General features: G+C 41.4%; 3 protein-coding genes across 7 annotated transcripts in view; 2 read left to right on the top strand and 1 right to left on the bottom strand.

The window, feature by feature from the left end:
• The window catches only part of rfx1b (regulatory factor X, 1b (influences HLA class II expression)), a 16,338-nt gene extending 10,851 nt beyond the window's left edge, over positions 1–5,487 (bottom strand). For 2 of the 5 annotated variants that reach the window (XM_016680803.1, XM_007570215.2), the window contains exons 1-2: positions 5,330–5,486; positions 2,670–3,039 (exon numbers count right to left, since the gene is read on the bottom strand). In XM_016680803.1, the coding sequence (XP_016536289.1) occupies positions 2,670–3,012 (343 nt within the window). In that variant the 5' untranslated portion in view covers positions 3,013–3,039; positions 5,330–5,486. Of the gene's footprint in view, positions 1–2,669; positions 3,040–4,371; positions 5,079–5,329 lie in introns of those variants that run through there. The other 3 variants (XM_007570219.2, XM_007570218.2, XM_007570217.2) reach the window with 3 other exon arrangements.
• Positions 5,488–6,078: 591 nt separating this feature from the next.
• Positions 6,079–9,087, top strand: rln3b (relaxin 3b). The gene is made up of 2 exons (XM_007570220.2): positions 6,079–6,736; positions 8,603–9,087. Exons 1-2 carry the CDS (start codon positions 6,562–6,564, stop codon positions 8,866–8,868), a joined length of 441 nt encoding a protein of 146 aa, XP_007570282.1. The 5' UTR covers positions 6,079–6,561; the 3' UTR covers positions 8,869–9,087.
• Positions 9,088–9,793: 706 nt separating this feature from the next.
• tnpo2b (transportin 2b) overlaps positions 9,794–19,669 on the top strand; it is a 13,502-nt gene continuing 3,626 nt past the window's right edge. Inside the window, exons 1-22 of the mRNA XM_007570221.2 lie at positions 9,794–10,096; positions 10,718–10,817; positions 12,049–12,124; positions 12,271–12,420; positions 12,674–12,780; positions 12,862–12,995; positions 13,084–13,165; positions 13,785–13,907; positions 14,009–14,127; positions 14,223–14,283; positions 14,380–14,551; positions 15,445–15,597; positions 15,682–15,907; positions 15,988–16,159; positions 16,259–16,453; positions 16,776–16,934; positions 18,142–18,229; positions 18,399–18,497; positions 18,577–18,672; positions 18,749–18,824; positions 18,913–19,012; positions 19,098–19,172. Coding sequence (XP_007570283.1) covers positions 10,719–10,817; positions 12,049–12,124; positions 12,271–12,420; positions 12,674–12,780; positions 12,862–12,995; positions 13,084–13,165; positions 13,785–13,907; positions 14,009–14,127; positions 14,223–14,283; positions 14,380–14,551; positions 15,445–15,597; positions 15,682–15,907; positions 15,988–16,159; positions 16,259–16,453; positions 16,776–16,934; positions 18,142–18,229; positions 18,399–18,497; positions 18,577–18,672; positions 18,749–18,824; positions 18,913–19,012; positions 19,098–19,172 — 2,562 coding nt within the window. The 5' untranslated portion in view covers positions 9,794–10,096; position 10,718. The remainder of the gene's footprint in view (positions 10,097–10,717; positions 10,818–12,048; positions 12,125–12,270; positions 12,421–12,673; positions 12,781–12,861; positions 12,996–13,083; positions 13,166–13,784; positions 13,908–14,008; positions 14,128–14,222; positions 14,284–14,379; positions 14,552–15,444; positions 15,598–15,681; positions 15,908–15,987; positions 16,160–16,258; positions 16,454–16,775; positions 16,935–18,141; positions 18,230–18,398; positions 18,498–18,576; positions 18,673–18,748; positions 18,825–18,912; positions 19,013–19,097; positions 19,173–19,669) is intronic.

Here is a 19,669-nt window from a genome sequence, read left to right on the forward strand (position 1 = left end):
CTGTAAACCCCCCCCCCCCCCCAAAAAAAAAGAAAAGAAATGGTGGAGAGTTAACAATGAAACACAACAGGGTTTATTCAGGTTTCACCAACTCAAACTTAAGGCTTTTCCAGACCTTTTTTAAGATCATTATCATTTAAGACCTCTCCCACAACAGACATGTTCAAAAGAACATCGCAAATAAATCACATGGGTTGGCAACAGAAGTCAGCCGATGTTTAAGATGAACATCGTCCAGCCAGCGGGCGATAAATTTCCACTTATCCACAATGGACATAAAAAAAGGCTAGCTAGCTTTAGCCTCGGTAGCTTACCAGTAGCCACAACCGCTTTGAGTCACAGAACACAGTGAAGATCTCTGCATGTGACTCAAACTTTTGCCTGACAAAAAGGTCCTGTGAGAATTTTTTTTAAATAATCTGACCACAACCAAATTTAAGACCTGTGATTTGAGGCCAGTTTACTTTGTTTTAAATGTAATTCAGAAATGTAAAGTCTTAATTTTAGATAAATTTATGACTTTTTACAGATGTAAGGACACCCTGAATAAAGACAATATCTTAATCCAGATAATTCTCACAATATTTACCAAAATATATATATATAAAAAAACTGCATGTCTTCCTGAAATAAGAGCTTTTTTTCCCCACTGCGCAATGATGATCGTTCAAAATGTTAATTTCAATAGCATTTTCAAATGTTGCTGACTGTAGTTTTAAGTCAGCAAAAGTGTTGTTTTAGGACAGGGGTGCCCAAAGTCGGTCCTCGAGGGCCGGCGTCCTGCATGTTTTTAGTTCTCTCCCTGGTTGTAGCAACAACCTTTTCAGCTTGTCAATGTTCTTCTTAGGCTTCTAACGAGCCATCATTTGATCCAGGTGCGTTAAACCAGGGAGAGAACTAAAACATGCAGGATGCCGGCCCTCCAGGACCCACGTTGGGGTCCCCTGTTTTAGGACAACACTTTCTAAACAGTGTTGTCCTAAAACAACACTTGTAGGAATTTTAAAAATCCTAAAAGCTCTTAGCAAAATAGAAAAAAAAAAACCCAACAACAAATAAGCTGAATGGGGTCATTTTATGAGCTGGAACTGCTAATAAATATTCAGATTCAGAGTTCTGGTCCAACAAGTTGCACTACATTATGAAATGGGAACCAGGCCCGGGCCTGTGAGCTTTTAACTCTAGGTGAGAGTGCACAGTGTTACCTGATACAATCAGGCAAAGCCATCTAGGAATAGATAGGCCCTAAATTTAACATACAAGACACATAGGATCAGGTTATGGGAGGTCCATTTGTTACACACATGAGAAAAAAAACAACAACATTGAGCTAGTAAAAACCCATTAAAACTGATTAAAGGTATACCATGGTTTTAAAATCAGTTTGAAATCTTCTTTTAATGAGACCCCAAAGAAAGAACGAGCAAGAAGGGTTTTCAGCAGCTGTTGGGGAGCGTAGCGAATCTCCACACGGCCCCTCCCTCACCTACTGTTACACACTGTTACTCAACTGGCTTGGAGAAAGCTACCCTGTGTCCCTCCCCCCTTCCAGGGAAAACAAATTTAGCTGTTTGGAAATATTTCCTTTTAGCAGCAGCGGGAACATTATTTTTCATTTTTGGTCTTAAACAAAAGCAAGTTAGACGTTTGTGTAACTTTTCCGTGAGTATTGAGAATACAGGTTGAAACCTTCATGCGTTAAACAGAACTGAAACACCAAGATCAGCTACAATCCGGCTTCAGGGGCAGAGAAGACGCTAAGTAAAACTGTTGTAGTAGCCGACCTACAGCTGCACACTGACAGTCAGCTGCAAACAGGCGAGGCTTTACCCCCAGTATACGAGAAAGACGAATTCAGTGGTTTGGAAATATATCGTGCTGAACTGGTAAAATTTGTGCTAGTGATTAGATCATGTTAGCAATCAAATCGTGCGATCGGCGTACGTCGATTGTGTCCAAACGTGATTCGGTGAAGCTGGTGTATTTCTACCCAAAGCCATATTAAAAATAAAGAATATATACGCTCAGGACTCCAGATCCAAAGATGGCGTCCAGCACGACTGTCACACAAATAAAGTTTCAAAAGTTATAATGCAAAAATATAAAACCATACCAAGTATTTTTGGTTTAGTTTCTAGTGCAAATATCTTACTACAATTGAAATAAAGCAAAACTAGCTGACAAGTAACTTTATTCCATGTTATTAGTGAAATAATCTGTCAGTGGAGCTAGTACTTTTTAAATCAATAATAAGGAATTATTGATCAAAACCAAGCTCCTAAGAATAAATACTCGTAAGTTAGTTTTGTCTTAATCCCAGTGCACTAAGATATTTGACCAAATATACTTGATAAGATTTAGTGTTTTTGCAGTGTATTGATATCCAACAGGAGCGCAGACTTGCATAGAGCTGCTGCTTTATGGCATTTTTAGTGTCATACACACAGACAGCAATGCGGCTTCTAAAATTCAAAGCAGATGGAAAGAGGATGCCATTATCTATTATTTTTTTATCTTTTTCTAAAGGGCGTAGCCTCTGCTTTGTGAATCTGGTCTGGTCACTTCGTGCTGAAACTAAACAATCACCAGACTGAGTTTAGCTAAGGGCCATAACGAATGAGGAGTAGGCGAACTAACTAATGCGATGTAATTACACGACAGCCTCTCACCTGTAACAGTCACTATGATGTACTGGGGCGAAGCGCTCTGGCCATTACTCTTCTGGACAGCAGCGTGCTGGATATCAGAGCCCACGTAGTGCTGCGTGGGCGTAGTTGGCACCACTGCCTTCTGGCTCTGGGTGGGTGGCGCTTGTGAACAAAGTGCATCCTGTCCTGCTTTAGAGGCCCTGGCCGCTTGGCTGGCCGACGAAACGCTTCCAGAGGCTGCCGGGAGCTCGGACAGGAAGTGTGCAGTTTTGGCAGATGAGGGCGTGGTGGTAGCAGGCGTTGCTATGGTTACTGCGTTGGCCTGCTGAGGCTGAAGGTCCTCAGAGTATCCACAAGTCGCCATGGCAACCAATCCGTTGAGGCACCAGTTCTGTGGATGAAAAGGAGGCAGCGCTCATTAACTAAAGTGCCGGGAACAAACAATGAAACCCAAATTGCTTACTTATTATCGATACACTACATGTTTTTACTCAAGCAAACCTTGTGTGCACTATTTTGTGTGTGTGTGTGTGTGTGTGTGTGTGTGTGTGTGTGAAGCAGAATAGGTCTAAGAACTCAGGAGTTTCCTTTTTTTTAAATCTGGTAAGAATGTTTTAATAATAAATAAGAACATGACCTCTCTTTCTAACTAATTTCTCTCACCTAATTTTATGTCAGTCTTTCACGCACAAGTGAAATATATTAAGTGATAATAAGTTCATTTGTATTGCACTTTTAAGGAACAAGGCAAATGCAAATCAAAATGCTTTACACAATAAAAGCAGAAGACAGCACCCAATTATGAAGCAAGCAGTAAGCATCACATCTTGTCAAATACCATCGTCAAAAATCATCAGGAAAATATAAATTAAGCACATTGATCAATGCTGCTAATCAAAGGCAGCTCTAGACAGGTGGGTTTTCAGCCTTGATTTAAAGAAACTCCGTTTCAGAATTTTTAGTTTAGTTTTTTTTTTTGGAAGTTTGTTTTAAGTTTTGCACAAGCCTAATATGGGAAGCAATTTTATGACATAATATGTGGACAGAAACCTCCAACCAGATATTTGTCAAATCAGTTCTTCATATTTAAATAGAATATTTATTTCAGCTGCGCAAAAATACTGTTTGTGTCATTTCAGTTATCTTCAAATGTCATTCCTGCTACAATAAATGAGGCCACAGCTACAGCTCCTGATATCTTCCAGAAAATCCATCATATGTGCCTGATTTTTTTTTTTGACTAAGTAATCACATTTTACATAAGACCTCACTGCAGCAGTGAGAAACATGAGAATGAACAATTATGAATAAATTAGATAGATTGGGTTTATTATTACCAGTACTTCAAAAAGGTGTTTTAGACATCAGCAAAGTAATTTCTGGCTGGAGCACACATGGAGTCATTTAACCCTTCAGTATATAAACCAGCAAGCAGAGTTATCCTGTTACCATTTGGAGGTTGCTATGGCAATCAGGTTATAGAGAGTACAGCTGCCTTGGATCAAGGCCAATGAAATAATAACTAACTAATAAATTGAAAACTCTTGGTAATTTTGTTTAACTACCATACAGACTTTACTGGATTGGAAGAATTATTCAGAATAATTTCCTAACGATTGTGTTAAACTCTATTTATACTATTGATTACACTTGGACATCTAAAATGCAAAGTCTTATACAACTTAAGGGAGGAAATTCAGGTTTTTGAAACAAAAATAATTACCTACATGATGGATGAAAAGTTGATTGCAGGAAAGAGTTGAAATCTGATGTATTGTTTATGTAAACGACAAATGTACAACTCACTGGCCAGCGCTCCCATCAAAGCATCGCTTATACCCTCTGATGTTTCTTTTACATATTAAATCATTTTCCCCCATTTAAATATTTCTAGCTGAAACCTTGAAATACTTGTTTTAAATAGATGTCTTTCATTTAATACTGATACGTAAAAAATATATATACATACTCCGACAAGGGGGAACCGTGTTATTTGCATTTAAAAGTAATTAGTAATCGCAGTGTGATTTCACAAACGGCCTGCCATACCCTCCACTCCCCACAACTCGTCGATCATGTGGCACACCGTGCGCTCGGGAGTGACTTCAAGAATCCAATGTCACACCAAAAACTTTTTCAAAGTCGTAAAAAGATTGTTAAACATACGCATCTCTCATTTTCAGAACGCATGCACACGAAAAATGTGTGCGTGTTTGACTCGCGTCGATGACTAATGCAGTTAGACAGCTGCTTGATAAGTGAGTTCAGCGCGAGAAAGTGATACGTAGCTTTCCTCGCTAGCAGCCTGCGTCGACTTGTGACGTTTAAGTGAGCTAGCTGCCTACTAGCTTCCTATATCTCAAGTGGACAACCACGCTACACAATCACGCCTCAGCATAGTTTCGTGGAAACTGTCAAAAAACCAACACGAACATGAGGTCAGATAGAGCTAAAATTAAAAATAAAAAAAAAGTACAATTGGCACTAGAAGCCAGCCGCCATCTTGTGCTCTTATCAAAGATCTGACATCGCCATAACAACGGTCTGCGTTTGGAAAGAAGCTAGCAACCACTTTTCATCACACGACACGCTCGACGGATTTCACGTTTCACCATAAAACGCACCAGCACACGCATGTAATCAACATAAAAAATACATGATCACTTCTGAGATGTTTTCACCTGTATTTCCCGGCGTTGTCCTGAATAGTCGATAAAGTTTATTCCTTTTGATCCCGCTTGTTGTTGTTGACTCCGGTTGCTTGGCTCTTGTCGCCAGGACTACCGTGACTATGGCGCCTAGCCTTCACCGGGGCAACTGTTGCTACCCTCCATACATTGTGCCGCCCCTTCTCAAATGCTGATTGGCTTACACGTGAGGCGGTTCTAACGTCAGTGCAATATTCGCTTTCTGATTGGGGGACAGGTTCTGTCTGTAACTTTCACAGAGGCCTGGCATTAAATCGCCACTTGTGGTGCTGTAATTCTTTTGTAAATTGCACACTGTTGATTGATTAAATCTGAAATTATTTTTTCTTGTTTAGTCATAATCTTTATAAATTCTCAGTATTTTATGCAAGATTGCACAGAATACATTTTACGCTGAGCTCGTGGGACACAAATTACTTTAAAATCCAGCAGCAAAGTGGACAATTACTTGGTAAGTTGCAAAAGGCTGCAGAGGTACTCAATTCATGAATCTCATGTTCTATTTGCTTCTAATCAACCAGTGCGTGTTCTTGTCTTGAGAGAGCACTTCCAGTTCCTGTTTGTGCTTTTTCCATTTGAGATTAGCTTTGATGCTGCTTTGTAAAATACATCAAGAACCAGGATCAGAGATATGGAGCCTTGCTATCTTGCAGATAGCACATAATTGTGAAATCAAAAATGATACATACATACATACAAAAAACACTCAATAAACATTGAAAAAAGGCACACTGATTACATCAGACCAACTTTTTGTCCTAATGGTGATGCCCAATCCTGAAGCCATTTCCTATATTTCTGAACAAAACAAAACAATAATAAGGACAGAGTATCTTGTGTGTGTCACCAGCCTATGGCATCGTGGGGAATTTTTGGCTGAATGGATTGTAATCTCCATCCAAAGTGGAACAGATATCGACAAGGAGACGATGCTGATGACATACGGCACAACCTGACTGATGTCAGGGACTGAAAGGCCAGCTGAAGGTCACAGGTGATTGGATTACCGAGAGTTCTGTTGACACCAGTTCTCCCATCATTCTTTTTCTGCCAGCATTGTTGCCCCTAAAGGTTACCAGTTTTATCTCTGAGGATGCTGATAAGTGGAAGTGAGGCTCTGAAGCCTTTATAAAGTGATGAGACCATCCAAAAATAAAAGATAAAAAATAAATATCCTGAGCCACAGAGACATTCATTCTTTCAGCATGTTGAAAGGAGCCCTGCTGACATTAGGCCTGTTCATGGTATTTGTGCACCTTGCGCAGTGTACCGACGGTCATTCCTCTTTTTATGGGGTAAAACTGTGCGGAAGAGAGTTCATACGAGCCGTCATTTTCACATGTGGTGGTTCTCGCTGGAGAAGAAGCGCGGAAGACTCAGGTAAGATAATAAAAATTCACTTTGAATTTATGGCTATTTTCATCATTCAAATTCAGATCTTCTTTTCTGTCCCTAAAAGAGAAAAGATTGCATTGACAATCATAGTAACAAACAAAAACAACAACCAGTAATCAATAAAATAATAAAACAATGTTTAAAGTAGTTTATTGAGAGGTATAAAAACTGATAGAAAACCAAACAAAAATAACAGCAACAAGAAAAGATAAAGAAAGTCTAGTAGTTCAAAGTGAAAATTAAACATCTGATGTAATTGCACCTGTAATGAATGTGCAATTATTTCTTTGACTCCCTTTGTTAGGGAGGAGGTATGTTTTTCTTGAAAGAAGAATAAATTATAAAAAGGGACCAATCATTTGGCCAGAGAACAAAATTTACCAGTTTTTCTTGAATGACTCTAATTGGTGATCTACTGGTCAAATAGTTAAAAATCTGATTCCCCCCCATCCCCCCATTCATTAAATTCGTCAAAACTAACAATTTACCTTTTAAAACCTCATCAAACAACAACCTGCAAGTGCTATGGGCACGTGGCTTGATTCAACACATTGGGATAAATCTTGCATTTCTTTATTTTCAGTTGGACTAAAAACTACTACTTCTATCAAATTTGCAGCTCAAGCCTTAAATAAAACCTTGAATCTGTATCAGCCAGGATAAACATCATCGGCTCATCTCTAACAAGTTCCTTGAAAAGCTTTCTGTGAGCCTTTTCTGTCACTGCAACGCATCGCACAATGCTGCTGTTCACCAGCTTTTTCACAGGCACCAATCACAAAATTGGACAGACATTTTTGCTTTGTAAAAGATCGAAATGAAAGGAGATTGTACAGGTTGTCACACTTGTTTATGTGACACTTCTTTAAAATAAAACCACTGAAGCATTTTTTTTTTTTTTTACATGAAATGTTTTCAGTTTGCACACAAAAAAATAAAAAATACCTTAAGGGTCATTTTTGTAGATTGCAGGAATGTTGTAGTTATCCTGGATCAAGTTTTTGTTAGTCACTGTCTTGAAGAACCTACCACAATCAGTCATTTCCACAGCTAAAAAGAAATGACTGATGTAGGAAGAAAATGATTTATATGTCCTTAATTAATTAGTAAATGGATAGTTTGATATTTTTATTCCCGAGTGAAACATTTGATGTGAAAAGAAACTAAATTTAACTGGTATGGAAAGCAGCCACGTGAAATGTTTCATGTTACTCAGCTTTAGTTTTACATTAGTCACTCAGACTGGAAATGCTTTTGCTCTCAACAAACATCTCAACTATTAAAAGATTCTTGCAATGGCATTTGCCTAATCCACTATGACGTTCTTGATTTGTTTTAAGATGGTTTTAGCTACCTTTAGTCTTGAATCCTCTTGGGAATGTCGTTGCCTTCAGCCACAGAACTAACTAACTAACTAACTAACTAACTAACTAACTAACTAACTAACTAACTAACTAACTAACTAACTAACTAACTAACTAACTAACTAACCTGGATTTAGAATAAATGAAAACACTAAGATAGTTATCTACTGCAGGTGAAATATGAACTTCTTATAACATTTTAATAGAGACGAAGGAAGTGGATGCTGCATCGTTCCATAAAGTCTGTCACAACTTGATGGCTAACTTCTCCATCCTGTAGCAGACTGACTCTCTATAACTGTGCCATCAGCAAATTTCAGGAAATTCCTGAGTGTTGCAACTTTTGCTGTCGTTAATATATAAAATCACACAGAAACAGAAAAAAATAACACTCTCCCTGTAGAGAGCCAGTGACCAACATCATCGTGCTTCTGTGTTTCCTCTGATGTCAAACCAGGATTTTGATACATGTTCTCCTTTTAATCAGGCCTTATTGGTGAAGAAATCCTGGATCCGTGGCGGGCGAATCCAATCCCTCAGCTTTCTGAGCAAGATCCTGCTAATTCCCAAGCACTGACAGATCAAGTGATGAATGCTGTTGGGTTCAGCCGCTCAGCTCGCTCGCCGCTCTCAGAGGAATTGCTGGAGGCTCTGCGGGGGGCAGGCAGGAAAGGACGGGAAGTAGAGTTCGGGCTGTCCAACGCTTGCTGCAAGTGGGGCTGCAGCAAGAGTGAGATCAGCTCTCTTTGCTGAAGATGATTTACCCCCCTTAACTGACTGACATGCAGAATTTTTTTTTAAATCCCATGTTAAAACTAATGATTTTTCATATATTAATGAAAAAAACTGCTACTGTGACTGTCATATGCTGAAAAAGTGTTTAATAAAGTTTCGAGTTATCGATTTATAATCTGTTCCTCTGAAAAGAACAAATGTGATATTTCATGCAATTAAAGGTGTTTCCACTTACACGAAATCTTGTTTCACAAATTGTGTTGTCGAGGATTTCAAAATAAAGGAAGGAGTGATGACAATACAGAGAAGACGTAAAAGAGTTTCGAAAAGACACAATTTGTTATGAAATATAATTTTGTCCTGCAAGTTACAACTCGGGTGCCTTTTATTATGGGAGATTTGTTGTGTGCTTCAATAAGCTCCTTGTGTTTTCCTACCTTTATTTTTAAACAGGAGGACCTCCAGAAAGAAGAACATAAGAAATCATTCAACTGAGGTGAAGTATAACGTGAAATCCTGCCTTTTATGTATGAATTTGTGCTTTTAAGGATAATTCTAGAGATGCCAGTATGCAATAACCCGTCAAGCAAAAGCGGTGTCAAAAGAACAAACCCTTGTTTTGAATAAGAAAACAAGGTATCACATAATAGCATCATTAAAACAAAATATACATGCTTAAATACAAAGTGTGATTATTATTTATTACTAAATTTATTATAAATGAATATTTGTCTAATTTGTCTAGTTTATTTCATCCAAATGAGCATCAAACCAATACCTGTTGCATGTAGATGTTAATCAATCATGTTTGAACTACGGCAATCAGAACTTGGCGCCATCTAGTGGCCAAGAGTAGAGCTCAGAAGAAGTCATATACAGTATTCACGAAATTAAACGCGCAGCGTATTTTTGTACCAAAAAGATACATTTTAAAAACCGAACAGCCACACTTACAATAAGAAAAAGGCAGTTATTTTAAAACATGTCTTACTGCGTAATCACCTGGTTCAGCTCTGTTGTCTACGGAAGCCGGCAGGAATCAAACAGGTCACCCGGCTTGATCGCAAGGCATGCAATCTCTGTCATACACAAGCTAGCGTAACAAATACACAGACCTACAGAGACTGTCGCGTTTTTTTTACACAGTCACACAGATAGCTGCGATATTTTGTTTAATGTTAGTTTTTTACAGCGTGACTGCACTCTTTTCCGTACAAATATAAAACCAGCATACCGGAGTAACCAGGTAAAATCTTTCGCGCTACTTTCATACAGATGCTAGCTAGACATGCTACATGTTCTAGCTTTGGGTTGATGTCCGGTTGTTTATATCATGCATATGAAAGCCTTTCTGTCATTGGTGTTAATTACACGTTCAGATATACAGTACAGTGACCGGGAATCTGTGTAATTTACGCTTTATAGCTGTTCAAAACTAGTGAATACGCATTTTAACCCATGTTGACGTTAAGCTAGCTTGCTAGCTGTCTCAGAGACATTGCGCCGTCTGGGCCTCATGGAGAAAACACTCCTAAGCTCTTAGTTTATAACTTATTACAACTTACCGAAGCTAATTAACCGTGGTTTAGCACTCGCTTGTATTAACTTTGGGATTCATACATCAGAAAACAGGAAATGCTCCTAGCCCCTCATGCTACCAAACCGGGTTCTCGATAGTATTTTCAGTCTTTTTTCATTTTCTGAGTATTTCAAAAGCCAGTTTCTGTTTGAGGCAAATAATATAACGGATGATCAACTATCATTAGTGAGTGGCTTCCTTGTTTTCTACGTACAGGTGTGAGTGAGAGCACTTAGAGGCGTTGTTGTCGTGCCTTTCAGACAGCTCATCAATGTGTTATCTTCACAGAATGGAGTGGCAGCCAGACGAACAGGGTCTGCAGCAAGTGCTTCAGCTGCTCAAAGATTCCCAGTCCCCAGATACAGCCACTCAGAGAGCTGTGCAAGAAGTATCCTTACCTCTCAGTCTGTGTGGAAATTTAACCATGTCTAAATGGATGCCTGGTGGAAAGCTGCTTTGCGGTGTTGCCTCACTGCAAAATGTTTGGTGCAAACCCAAGCTGGACCTTTTCAGAGTGGAGTTTGCATGTTCTGTGTGCAGGCACTCCGGCGTCTCCCAAAAGCCCAGGGTTTCTCTGTAAGCTGGAAAAGTATGGAATTTGATTCAAGTATTTTCCAGGTCTGGATTAGTAAGGAAAAATACATTTAATCATTTAATTGTGCAATCAGATATGTATTTTATCATATATATATACATTTATTAAATTACAATTTTTATGGCTAAAATGTTTGAAATCTCTGGAAGCTGGAGTCTAGAAAGTCTAGAACTTGGACATCTCAAAGGTGTCAAGTGTAAAAATAGGTAGCATATGTTAAGTGTATACTTGTTTATTTGTCCTATGTCTCTTTCATGGATCCCAGTAATCTGCCTCAGCATCACTCTTGAGTAAGATTTATCACACATAGAAGATGCATAAATACCAAACAGAGGTCTAAGGGTGCATTCACACCAGCCCAGTTAAGTCTGCTTTCATCTAATTTTAGTTTATCTAGAAAGTCTGATTTGTTTGGGGAAGTGTGAATGTGCAATCCTTCTCTGATGCAGACCAAAAAGGGAAACTCTGGTCCGCCTAAAAACCTAGATCTCAGCTTGGGTGAAGTGAACTCTGGTGAGGTTTGAATGCATATGAATGCCAAGTGGACCAGAGGCTGCAACAAAAGCAGAAAGTGAACTACTGCACAGGCAATTATTGGTAAATTCACCAAAACACACGCAAGACTCCTATGCCAGAGGGAGATGGTTTGTGGTCTTTTACCAAGACAAAACAGAAATCATACAACCGTTAAAATCTGACACTACTCTGTTTTTGTTTGCATTTCACGAAGGAAGTTGTGCTCATGTCGTCTTCAGAAGTTTTTGTGTCGTTTCCTTCAGTGGTTCTTGGTGCAGCGCCACCACAGGCGAGAGAGGGAACCGGTTTTTCAAAGGGTTTGGTTTGTTTGACAGTGTGGCGTGAAAGCAACCTGCACCAGCTGAAAATGGAACAAATGTTGCCACTTTGGTCCTCAATCGGACAGAGTTTATTGGGCTGTGAGGCGTGAAAACGCCCTTTGTTAGATGAGGGTGTGAGGATGTTTGTGCCGAGTGTGGATGGTTGAACTCCTTAACCGATGCCCCAGAAACTGGAGCAGCTTAACCAGTTCCCTGACTTCAACAACTATCTCATCTTTGTCCTCACAAGCCTCAAGTCTGAGGGTATGATTGAGTTTAAAAAAAAAACATTTGATTGTCAATATTGCCGTCTTTTCTTTTCAGCTGTTTTCATGCTAATATTTCAAGTTCTGTATCTAGCATCCTGCTTCTCACATGGTAAAACGCTGTTTCATCCTCTCTCTCTGAAGACGAACCCACTCGCTCTCTCAGTGGTCTGATTTTGAAGAACAATGTGAAAGCTCACTACCAGAACTTCCCCCCTAACGTGGCGGACTTCATCAAACGAGAATGCCTCAACAACATCGGAGATCCGTCGCCGCTTATCAGAGCTACGATCGGTGAGGGTGTGGCAGAAAGGGGGAAGGTGGGAGGGGTGGGAGAAAAGCAAAAAGAAGAAGTGTTACCCTGTAGTGATTGTGAGTCAGTCTGCCATGTGGGAGGCTGACTTGTTACACAGAAAAGTTGCTGTGTGGGTGCTCGAAACAGTGTTTTGCAGATGTTTATAGCTGTAGAAGGCTGTGTTGTGTTAAATAATCCAGAACTTTCAGCTGCAGGTTTATTTAAATTATTATTTTTTTCTTCGTCGTGAAGGGATTTTGATCACAACCATAGCCTCTAAAGGAGAGCTGCAGACTTGGCCGGAGCTCTTGCCTCAACTTTGCAATCTGCTCAACTCTGAGGACTACAACACCTGCGAGGTACGGCCTCTGCGCGACTTACTGGGACCGGTTTCTGATTGTTAATTTGATTGGATCGCTCTGGTTTCCTCGTTCTTTCAGGGTTCTTTTGGAGCGCTGCAGAAAATCTGTGAGGATTCGTCCGAGCTGTTGGACAGCGACGCTCTGAACAGACCCCTCAACATCATGATCCCCAAGTTTCTCCAGTTCTTTAAGCACTGCAGCCCCAAGATCAGGTTGGTAAACCTCTGTTGTTTTCCTGTCTTGTTCCTTCTCCTTTTTTCAGTCTAATTTAAGTAAGCTCTTGGTTTGGTTTTCCTTTAGATCCCACGCTATCGCTTGTGTGAACCAGTTCATCATTGGACGAGCTCAAGCTCTGATGGATAACATTGATACTTTTATTGAGGTGAGGGATAAAAAGATTTCATCTGGCTCGTTCTGCAGAGTAAAGCGTTTCAGCTGAACTTAGTGTTGAACTGAAGACTTAATTTAACTTTTGGAATGAGATTTTTGGAATACCCAATCCTGGTTTAATATGCTCGGTTTCATATTTATTGAATGGTTTTAGAAAACAAAAGCAGTGAAAGAGTCGCTACTGTCTGTATGAACAGAAAAAAAACATTTTATGTTTTCTAGATTTGGAGAAGGAGCAAAATCTAAGATGGCAAAGAGGCCAAGCAGAGCATAAGAAATAGTTTTTTATCGTGCCGCTGAATTAAAAATATGACTTCAGGCTTGTTTCAAGATCTCTACTGAATGCTGTTAAGAAAACCCAACTTGGGTTTTCTTAACCCAAGTTATATTTAACATTCTGTTTAAATATCCAGAATGTCATTAAAAAACTTCAGAAAATCGAAAAAAATTGCAGGAACCCTGGACATTGCGTAAAACGTTTACCTTGACTAATGTGGTGGAACGCAGCAGATTAGGTTCCACATTACCCCAAACCTTATTTTACCGTCTTTTTCTCCAGCTCCTCCTTCACTTAATCCGTTCATCCTTCTTTTTCTTCTCTCCTTTCGCAGAGTCTGTTTGCCCTGGCTGGTGACGAAGACAGTGAGGTGAGGAAGAACGTCTGCAGGGCTCTGGTCATGCTGCTGGAAGTTCGCATCGACCGCCTCATCCCACACATGCACAGCATCATCCAGGTGAGGCGACCGTTGGATCTTCTGTCACCACCGCCATTGTAGATACGGTCCTCCTCCTCCTCCTCCTCACCGCCAGCCGTTGTGTTTCTTTCTGTCTGCAGTACATGCTGCAGCGAACGCAGGACCCCGATGAGAACGTGGCTCTGGAAGCCTGTGAGTTCTGGCTCACTCTGGCTGAGCAGCCCATCTGTAAAGAGGCCCTGTCTGGACACTTGGTCCAGTAAGTCAAGATGTGCTGACAGATGGATTGAGGTAACGAAGGAGGAGCTCACCTGATTTAAACCTGTTTTTTTTTTTTTTTTTTTTTTTTTTAAGACTGATTCCTATCTTGGTGAACGGGATGAAATATTCAGAGATCGACATCATCCTCCTAAAAGTAAGCAGCTGTTGTTAAATCGAATGCTTCCTCCACACAAACTCTGCCCTTAGAAGAATCTAGTTTACTTCAAACTTAATCTTTATCGTCCTCCAGGGAGACGTCGAAGAGGACGAGACGATTCCTGACAGCGAGCAGGACATCAAGCCTCGCTTCCACAAGTCTCGCACCGTGACTCTGCAACACGAGGGCGGGGAGGGCGAGGAGGGCGAGGACATAGACGATGACGAGGATGATGACGACGACACGTTGTCTGATTGGAACCTTCGTAAGCTTTCACACCGGCTTTCTTTTGCTTTACTTTGTTCGTTTGGGGAGGAGTGAACGTGCAGTCGAGTTCTGGTGCGGACCAAAAAAAGCGAGGTCTGGTCCGCCTGAAAACCTAGATCTCAGTTCAGTTGAAGTGAACTCTGGTGCGGTTCAAATGCATATTAAAGCCAAGCGGATCAGAGTTTGCTCCAAAAGCAGGAAGCAGGCTGTGGCGCAGGACAGTCTGGATAAAGGCTTCAAAATCAAACTCATGAATCCGTTCCTAGCGGGAGAAATGGCTAGTGTGTTGTTGTTGTTTTTTCTACCAAAGACAAAAAAGAAACCTTACAATCGCTAAAGTCTGACACATTCGTTTACATTTTGCAAAGAAGGACGTTGTGCTCATGCCTTCTTTGCAGGTTTTTGTGTCGTTTCCTTCAGTGGTTCTTGTTGCAGCGCCACCAGAGGCGAGAGAGGGAACATGTTTTCAAACAGTTTGATTTGTTTGACAGTGCAGTGTGAAAGCGAACCGCACCAACTGAAAATGTAACAAGTGTTGTAATTTTGGTCCCCTATCGAACCGAGTCTACTGGAGTATCAGGTGTGAAAATATCCTTTAACATCTGAAGTATGGAAAATATTTCTATTTCAAAACTTTTTACCTGTCCAGTTGTCTGTTTTAACTGTTTCTTGTTTTTTCCCCTCTGTTTTCATCCATTGTTAAAAAGGAATTACAGTAGGTTTGAATGACAAAATTCTTGATTTTCTCATTAGAAGCCCAAATTATGTTAGATGTTACCATTAATTTTATTGGGTTTTATGGCATAGATCAATAAAACATGGTGAAGGACAGCAGAAGCTTTTCACCTATCGGTGCGTCTCTAATCTCGTCCGTCGGTCTCTGACTCCCAGGAAAATGCTCGGCTGCGGCTCTGGACGTTCTGGCCAACGTGTTTCGTGAGGAGCTGCTTCCACATCTCCTGCCTCTGCTCAAAGGCCTGCTGTTCCATCCTGACTGGGTCATCAAGGAGTCTGGCATCTTGGTGCTTGGCGCCATCGCTGAGGGTTAGACACAGACTCAAAAATCACATTAAAATATAAATTTTAACATAAAACAGGAAGAAATGTAAGCTCTCGTCCTCTTTTCAGGCTGCATGCAGGGAATGGTTCCCTACTTGCCAGAGCTGATTCCTCATCTCATCCAGTGCTTATGCGACAAGAAGGCTCTGGTGCGCTCCATCGCCTGCTGGACGCTGAGTCGCTACGCCCACTGGGTGGTTAGCCAGCCCCCCGACGCCCACCTCAAGCCCCTCATGACCGAGCTTCTCAAACGGATCCTGGATGGGAACAAAAGGGTGCAGGAGGCGGCGTGCAGGTGCGGCTCTCAGCTTTCCTCTGTGCTCTTCTTCACTTCCTGCTCAGTCGTCTTCCTCACCCATATCCTGTTGGCCACAGCGCCTTCGCCACGCTGGAGGAGGAGGCGTGCACGGAGCTGGTGCCGTACCTCAGCTTCATCCTGGACACGCTGGTTTTCGCTTTCGGGAAATATCAGCACAAGAACCTGCTGATCCTCTACGACGCTATAGGAACGCTGGCTGATTCTGTGGGACACCACCTCAACCAGCCTGTGAGCTCAGCGGTCACACACACACACACATTCACACACACATTCACGCAGCTTGGGACTGAAACATTTTGCTTTTCGGGTTTTTTTTTTTTTTTGAAGGAGTACATCCAGAAGCTGATGCCGCCTCTGATAGCCAAATGGAACGAGCTGAAGGACGAGGACAAAGACCTCTTTCCTCTGCTGGAGTGTCTGTCGTCGGTTGCCACAGCGCTGCAGAGCGGCTTCCTCCCGTACTGCGAGCCTGTGTACCAGCGCTGCGTGACCCTGGTCCAGAAGACGCTGGCTCAGGCCATGGTGAGCCGCGTCACAGCATTTTACCGTAACACGCTGATTTTAATAATCGGGGTTCGTATGGGTGCTTGAATTTCAATCAGGTTTTTTCAGGGTTTGGAACGTGTTTGAAATACTTGATATTCAAACTGCAGTTAAGTTATTAAGTCCATAATAGAGAATTGTAGCTGTCATTTTTGTTTCATTTCTATTGTTTCCGTTGGCAAAGTGTGGTGCTGGAAAAGTTTGGAAACTTACCTTGAAAGTGCTTGAAGTTTACTGGGTTAAAGCGTGTGAAGCCTGTATAGTTGCATGAAATGAAAACCGCTGTGTTGGCGTTTCTCAGATGTACAGTCAGCAGCCAGACCAGTACGAAGCACCAGATAAGGACTTCATGATTGTGGCCCTGGATCTATTAAGCGGCTTGGCTGAGGGCCTCGGGGGCCACGTCGACACGCTGGTGGCCCGCAGCAACATCATGACCCTGCTGTTCCAGTGCATGCAGGTGAGAGTGGATTTCATCACCTTCGCATCCCATCTAGTCTGAGAAAGCAGCTTCAGGTCTTTATGATGTGGAATTATGAAAAATGTGCTCATATCTTCTCTTTCTATAATTTTTATTATAGAAAGAGTGTTTAAACTCCTTCACGTTTTGTCGCATTACAACCACAGCATTTTTTTGATTTGGGTGTTTATGTGAAAGACCAAAGCAAATTGTTAGACACTTGTGAAGTAGGTGGTCTTTAGGGGCATCATTCGGCAGTGGTGGAGCAGGAACATTCTCATAGTGGTGATCAGGCGTGTACTGATGTGGTGGCCAACAATTAATTGGCACTAGGGCCACTTCGGAGAACAACATCCACATTTTCCAAATAATTCACTAAATACAGAAAATATTTTCTGGAAGCTGATAAATAAATGCCATCACCGCTGCCTCCAACTGTTTTGGAGGGGAACTGCTTGTTCTGGTGGTCTACTGGTGAGTTACCTCCATATTGCAACAACCAATTGCCTGGCCGGGGGGTCCAATGATTGTCCAGGGGTTAGGGGCCATGGCCACCCCATAGGAACCCCCCTGGCTCTGAGTAGGTCTTGACCAAGCTCTACTCAAGCTCAGTCAAATTAAGCAGAGAGCATCTATCTGCCACAGATTCTTACATAAATCTGCATCCATCCATCTTGTTGAGATTTATTTTTTGCTCTAATTGAACAAATAAAGAAGAAAATAGTAAAACTAACAATCCTGACAATGTCGACAGTTGTGGGAGGTTTTAAACTTTATTAATCGTAAGCTGTTGTGACAACGATAAATCATAATTCTTATCATGACAAGAAGCTTATCATGATAAATGATAAACAATACGATAAATGCCCACCGCTAGGTTCAAGGCACGTTGAAGGCTTTTGAGAGATACAGTTTTGTCCCCAGATTCGTTTACTTGGTGTAGAAAAATATACAACTGAGTTTTTCCAGGTTTACATATAGAAGCAGATAGACTGACCTACCCTTCCCTATTCTGCAAGGTTGGTCCATCCATCCATTTATTGATCTGTCCGCCATGCGTTTGTCCATCCATGATGTGAAAATATGTAGGAAACCTGCATATTTTCGGCTCTGATCAGTCCCAGGTAGTCAGTGGATGTGCCATTAACCCATTTCAGGTCAGCAGATTTTGTTTATGTCGGCCTTTGTTTGTGTGATTTTGTTTCAGGATACGATGCCTGAGGTGAGGCAGAGTTCATTTGCTCTGCTGGGTGACCTGACCAAAGCCTGCTTCCCTCACGTCAAACCGTGTATCGGTAACTATCTCCTCCTCTTCCTCCCTAACACCCACACTCAGCATATTAAAGGCACTTGAGAACAACTTCACATCGTGGGTTTTTTGTGAAACGTGACCTTAAAAAGTTAGGAAAAAAAATTACACAAATCTGGATGATTATTTTTTTTAATGACATCTTTGTCCTTTAGCTGAATTTATGCCGATCCTCGGGACAAATCTGAACCCAGAATTTATCTCCGTGTGCAACAACGCCACCTGGGCCATAGGGGAGATCTGCATGCAGATGGGTGAGTACCAGTATCTCAATGCTCCTAGTTTAAACTTCAGATGTTGTGTGTCTGACCTTGTTCTTTCTTCTCCCATCAGGAGTGGAGATGCAGCCATACATAGCTATGGTTCTGAACCAGCTGGTTGAGATCATTAACCGACCCAACACACCCAAAACCCTGCTGGAAAACACAGGTGTGTAGACGTTCGCTCCTCATGTACTGCTAACACCTTTGTTACTCGCTTAACGCCGTCTGCGCTCCTGTTGCAGCCATCACCATCGGCAGACTGGGTTACGTTTGCCCTCAGGAGGTCGCCCCCATGCTGCCGCAGTTTATCCGACCCTGGTGGGACGCCTCGCCTTTCGCGCAAATCGCAGCTGTGAGAAAACGGTAGAAATCTGCTGCTCATTGCTCTCTTGTTGACGTCCTCCAGGTGCACGTCTCTCCGCAACATCCGAGACAACGAGGAGAAAGACTCTGCCTTCCGAGGGATTTGCATAATGATCGGTGTGAATCCCGGAGGCGTGGTGCAGGTGAGGAATAGTCCGCTGCAGATGTACGTGTCGCCCAGTTACCGTCTGTCGAATTACACCTGCTGCACCTTTTTCTGATGCTCAGGATTTCATCTTCTTCTGTGACGCCGTGGCCTCCTGGGTGAACCCTAAAGATGATCTGAGAGACATGTTCTACAAGGTATGTAGCAGGATAACCCAGGCAAGATTCAACATCTTATGTCGCATTCTGCAGTTGAGGGATTAACCTGCAAACACAAACCTCCGCAGATGAATAGGCCTGTCACAATAACACATTTCACTGGTTTATTGTCCCAGAAGTTATTGCAATAAACAGTAATATTGTTGCCTTGTCACCATTTTCAAGTCATATATTTATGATAGTGTAAGAATGCAAGTTCCTTCTCTCACTAATAAACTTTAACTTTGTGCACAAAACTCCACACTGAACTGGAATACATTTCAAATATGTAAAATAAAACGTAGCAACCTAAAACAATAAATAAAAAGGAAATAGGAACCACACTCAACCGAAACCTTAAATAAAATGGATTGTAAAATTTTTGTTAACAAAATTGCCCTTCAAAAAAGTGTCAATCATCAAAATCTAAATTATCACGCTCATTTTAATTTTTCATTTCATTAAGCAGAGTGTCCACTCTTCCTTAAAAAGTCTTA

Source organism: Poecilia formosa, unplaced genomic scaffold, assembly GCF_000485575.1.
Source record: "Poecilia formosa unplaced genomic scaffold, Poecilia_formosa-5.1.2 Scaffold256, whole genome shotgun sequence".
In the NCBI taxonomy this organism is placed as follows: domain Eukaryota; kingdom Metazoa; phylum Chordata; class Actinopteri; order Cyprinodontiformes; family Poeciliidae; genus Poecilia; species Poecilia formosa.